Source organism: Myxine glutinosa, chromosome 13 (assembly GCF_964187855.1).
Source record: "Myxine glutinosa chromosome 13, kmMyxGlut1.1, whole genome shotgun sequence".
Lineage (NCBI taxonomy): Eukaryota > Metazoa > Chordata > Myxini > Myxiniformes > Myxinidae > Myxine > Myxine glutinosa.
This window is the reverse complement of record NC_136273.1, coordinates 46,679,944-46,685,943: the sequence shown is the minus strand read 5'-3', so window position 1 is coordinate 46,685,943 and position 6,000 is coordinate 46,679,944. Positions and strand designations below refer to the sequence as shown.

Sequence of the window (6,000 nt, the reverse complement as noted above, 5' to 3'; positions counted from 1 at the left end):
ACAATTACCACGAATCAGGGAAGATTGATAGGCGGATCGGGAATGAATCGATTAGCGGTTGGGATCTGCAGGGAAGGCAGAGCAAATGGAACTTCGTGGAATGGCGGAGTGAAGATCACAGTGATTGGTTATTCGAGTTCAGAAACTTGGAAGAAGGTCCTTTGATTTAGCACCAGGTGCCTGGAGCCGGAGGGTCCATTCCAGGGTGGGTGACCGATGTGTCGACCCCCTTACCCAGGGAGCTCGTCGCGGTGGGGAAGCCCCTCGCACCCCTCCTTTCCGTAATCCCACGCACACCTTTAACCACACCCCGGCGCCGGTACCGTCGCACACTCTCGCTAAGGATGTCGCGGAGGTAAGATCGGCTGTGAGCGTCGGATCCTGTCGGACGACGCGGGGACGATGCTGCCCTATATGTTCCGCGCCGGAGCCTCTCCTCGCCTCGGAGCCGCGTCCCGCACCCGCAGCACCAGCGGAACTCCCGCACGCACATCTCCCGCGCCGCACGTCGGCATCGCGAACGAGTCGTTCAGCGGGAACGAGAACCTGGGGGCTCAATCGTGGGGCTTCCCGAGCAGGTGCGTCTCGACATGTCCTCCATCTCCGCTCGGGGTCGTGTTCTCACATTATATTGATCCTTCATAACACCGGGTCGTGTTTACGGTCTGTCAACTACTCGAGGCACCTCCGCATCCGACTACCCGTCATTCATTCATTCATAAAATACATCACAGGTGGCATGTAGGCTATTTGTGGAACCACCTGGAGGTAAATAATCACCCCCGGCTGATATTCTGTATTGCATTTTTGTATAACCATAGATTATAGAAAAGTGCTGACTTGTGGTTATATTATGACGTCACTCGTGGGCCGTCAAAAGGGTGATCCCTTGATCCCATAAATGCAAACAAAGCATCCCCTGAGGGCTGAAGGAGATGTAATCCGCGCTATTTGAGGGGGACGGGGGTCTGCTTCCACCCTTTCCTGCCGCACCTTCCTGTCGTACATTACATTTACAGGCTCCGAGGTGGAGCGATTCCAATATTGTCATGGTGATGCCCGAGGATATATAAACGCGAGTCCGTCGCTCAGCTGTATCGGCGGGGACAGATCGACGAGTCACACCACGACTCTGCCTCGTGCGGGATTCCCTGCGCCCCACCTGCGTCTCGTGTGATCGCCTGGGCGGGCGTGTATCAAGCCACGCCTTCCGCGTTACAAGCTCCGCCCATTCCCGTGCCTGCGACGCGGTTTCGCAGTGACTGTGTTGTCTACGTCTTGTCTTCGCAGTACGTGTTCGTCGTCCTCAGCACGCCTTGCAGTTTACACTGTGCATGTACGCGCTTCGTGCTATCGAATTCAATGCACGTAACGTTCATTATTTGTGCTGAGCACGCATTCCGTCTCCCGTTTTATTACATTCGCATCCCTCGTGCTGACTCTGCGGAATGGTCATCCGGGCAGGTTATCGCTAGCAGTGTTCAGGCATTATAGCTTTTGTTGGACCACGATGTACTCTATGCATTAAAATGCACATATATATATATATATATATATATATATATATATATATATATATATATATATATATATATATATATATATGTATGGAGAACATCGTATATATATATATATATATATATATATATATATATATAAAATATATGTGTGTGTATACAAAACATGAAAACGTGTATATATATAATATTGTTTAAGTTGGAGGCTGCAGGCATGGATTCTCCAGCCCCCATCAACGCCATGCCTCAAATAAAAGAGTATAGTGTTTGTTTGCGAGAAAGAGAGATTAAAGCTAGCCTAAAATCTTTACTAGATTAAAGTACGGTTGCTGTAGTTTGAGTGAGACAGAAAATAAGACAAGCGATCCTACACAGAGAGTGTAAGATGGTTCCAGGCACCACTTTAACGCTCCTAAGTCAGAACGGTAGTACTACCTTGGGCGGTTGCGGTCTACAACCTACTTCTATATATATATGTATATATATATATATATATATATATATATATATATATATATATATATATATACATACACAATACATCGTATATGTATAGAAAGCATTGTATATGCATATGTATATGCATGCATATATATGTATAGAGAACATACGCAAATATATGTATGTATATATATATATATATATATATTTATATATATGTATGTATATTTATATATATGTATGTATATTTATATATATGTATGTATATTTATATTTATGTATGTATATTTATATATATGTATGTATATTTATATATATGTATGTATATTTATATTTATGTATGTATATTTATGTATGTATATTTATGTATGTATATTTATATTTATGTATGTATATTTATATTTATGTATGTATATTTATATTTATGTATGTATATTTATATTTATATATGTATGTATATATATATATATGTATGTATGTATATTTATATATGTATGTATGTATATTTATATATGTATGCATGTGTATGCATATATACAGGCAGTATATTTATGTATGTATGTATGTATGCATATATACAGGCAATATATATATATATATATATGTATATATATATATGTATATATGTATATATGTATATATATATATATGTATATATGTATATATATATATATATATATATATATATATATATATATATATATATATATATATATATATATATATATATATATATATATATATATATAACTGTGAGAAATTGTAGAAACTCCACAGTACGAGCATGGCGTCTCATTTGCATTAAATAAATAATCGGGAGATTAAATCAGACGCGGACGTAGCTTCAGGATGGTCGATCTTTAATTCTCGACAAGCTTTCGACCAACAACGGTCTTCTTCTTGGTCTACAGAAACAACAGGCATGTATATCAGACAAGTATGTATAGTGATATGCACTATACATACTTGTCTGATATACATGCCTGTTGTTTCTGTAGACTAAGAAGAAGACCTTTGGTGGTCGAAAGTTTATCGAGAATTAAAGATCGACCATCCTGAAGCTATGTCCGCATCTGATTTAACCTCCCGATTTTATATATACTAGGGCATGCCCGTACTATATATATATCTAAAATTATATCCCCCCCCTCTATTTACATGAAATGGTTTGGTCCAAAGCGAACGGCTTGCGAGTACGGTGACAATCCCCCCCCTCTATTTACATGAAATGGTTTGGTCCAAAGCGAACGGCTTGCGAGTACGGTGACAATCCCCCCCCCCCCCTCTATTTACATGAAATGGTTTGGTCCAAAGCGAACGGCTTGCGAGTACGGTGACAATCCCCCCCCTCTATTTACATGAAATGGTTTGGTCCAAAGCGAACGGCTTGCGAGTACGGTGACAATCCCCCCCCCTCTATTTACATGAAATGGTTTGGTCCAAAGCGAACGGCTTGCGGAGTTTGGTAAAGAAATCGCCATAGCGTGCACAAACGGGCAGGAAAGCGAAAGAATCGCAAATTAGTTTTAATTAGTTTTAAAACATAGTTTAACGCCAACATAGTTTGCCAACGTGAAATAAATGAATACGCTCTCAAATGTGCCGTCCGAGGCAGAGTCTGTTCGGCACGTTCGGCACACGTGATAGCTCGCTGCTCTCTGATTGGTTGAATCGTTTTTTGGACATAGCTCGGTAACTACTTGTCCGATTAATTTCAAACCTTGAAAAGGCACATCCTCGGGTCCCCAGCAATATACCTGGCAAGTTGCAAGTATATCGGACCCGTGGTTGTCGAGAAACAGCGGTCACAGACAAACAAACACACACACAGACATACACACACACACACACACACACAGAGATTAGTGGAATTATATATATATATATATATATATATATATATATATATATATATATATATATATATATATATATATGTATATTTATGCATGTATGTGTATTTATATATGTATGTATGTATATTTATATATGTGTGTTATGAATTTGGGTAGAGCAATATCTAGAGCCAGATAGATCTGTATAGGTAAGTATCCGACTGTCGTGATAGGGAATCTACCTGTAATAAGTTCTATGTTTAGTCCGGTTTGTCGGTATAAGCTGTATTGATGTCCCCGCTACGAGGGAGCAGGGCGTGCTAAATAGTGCAGGGATATGGATAAGATTCCTTTGTTCGTCGTCCCCTCTGTCATCAAACCTGTGTCCCTTATGGCAACGCACTCATATGAACACTTAGATAGGTCCTTCGTGCAACATTAAATAATTCCCCTCCTTTACTACAACGACTTTGGAAAACAGGTAGGAAGCCAGGCCGGGGCACCGCCGATGGGGCCGCAGCCAGCAACACCACCAGCTGGCCTAGCAACCAGCCTCGTGGCGGGCTTAAATAATTCCCCTCCTTTACTACAACGACTTTGGAAAACAGGCAGGAAGCCAGGCCAGGGCACCGCCGATGGGGCCGCAGCCAGCAACACCACCAGCTGGCCTAGCAACCAGCCTCGTGGCGGGCTGAGAGCCACGCCCAGGAGGACTGTTGATTGGTCCATAGGAGGGACAGAGAACTGCCCCGTGATTGTAAGGAAGGGAAGGACTGGTGGTTGGCCATGAGGGTGGCGTGACATGGAGGGCGGGAAGCACTTGGCCAATGAGAAAGCACCAACGATTGAGAGGTCGAGAGACGAGGCTCTGATTGGGGGCGAGCAAGACTTGACGACACACACGAGGGGACAAGAGGACGTGCTGTACGACATTTTCTCTCTTGGCTCTCTTGGCTCTCTTGGCTCTCTTGGCTCTCTTGGCTTCTTCTTGTCTCGGCCAGTTCCCTCTCTGTGCGTTCCTGGCGTTATTCGGACTCTCTCCGCGTTGGATCGGCTTCGTGTGGAGATCGCTAGCCCTGCGTTGGACCTTTGGTGCTGTTGGTTCGTCGCGGTGCTCGGTGCTTTTTGGTGCTTTCGGTGCTGTGAGCGGACGGGAACTCGCGTGCGACTGGCGAGGGGCTTGCAGCGAGGCGCTCGGTGAGGCCTGATGGCACGCATCGAGGCCTGTTTCCCGCCGACATCAAAGCCGCGGCGGGCTTGCGTGCTTAGAGCCGACGATTCCTTGACGACTGACAGATAAGGCCGCACCCCACAGAACATTACACGTCGTTTTATTTTTATTAATTAATTTCCCCTGTGCTGTATCCGAAGTGCGAGTGGGGACGTCCCGCTTAGGACATTTTATTTATCATTGCGTATTTTCCTGTCCCGCTATCCTTGCAAATAAATCCTTGTATTATTTTCCATTTCCTTTTCAACCCGGATTCCCGTTTGAGTTCATTCCCTCTACAGGTACGCGCTGTTGCTGCTTCTTCCTCTTCCCTTCTTTCTCCCGTGCTTTTATAGAAAAAACCGTATTTGGTCGTTGCCTCCATTAAAGCCGTTCGGTCCTCCGCGAGCCCTGGTATTAACCAAAGGGTTCACGCGACAATATGTATGTATGTGTATGCATATATACAGGCAGTATATTTCTATATGTATGTATGTATATTTATGTATGTATATGTATTTATATATGTATGTATGTATATTTCTATATGTATGTATTTTGTTTTTCTCCCTTTTTAAGGCCATTTTCCCTGCTAGAGCGGGGGTTAGCATTGTGGGCCCCATGACAATCATCATGGATCCCTTTTTGAGGCATGCTTTTATGGCCGGATGCCCTTCCTGACGCCAACCCTTTCGTCGCCTCTTACGACACGCAGGGATACGGTGTACCTATTCTAAACCGGGGCACACACCGGTATGTATGTGTATGCATATATACAGGCAGTATATTTATATATGTATGTATGTATATTTATATATGTATGTATGTGTATGCATATATGTATGTATGTGTATGCATATATACAGGCAATATATTTATATATATGTATGTATATTTATATTTATGTATGTATGTGTATTTATATATGTATGTATGTGTATTTATATATGTATGCATGTGTATGCATATATACAGGCAGTGTATTTATATATATGTA

The 6,000-nt window shown here is 42.6% G+C and overlaps 1 protein-coding gene across 1 annotated transcript in view; it reads left to right on the top strand.

Moving 5' to 3' along the window:
- The first annotated feature begins 354 nt into the window (after window positions 1-354).
- The window catches only part of LOC137438913 (potassium channel subfamily T member 2-like), a 463,350-nt gene continuing 457,704 nt past the window's right edge, over window positions 355-6,000 (top strand). Inside the window, exon 1 of the mRNA XM_078767009.1 lies at window positions 355-578. Within this exon, the coding sequence (XP_078623135.1) occupies window positions 403-578 (176 nt within the window). The 5' untranslated portion in view covers window positions 355-402. The remainder of the gene's footprint in view (window positions 579-6,000) is intronic.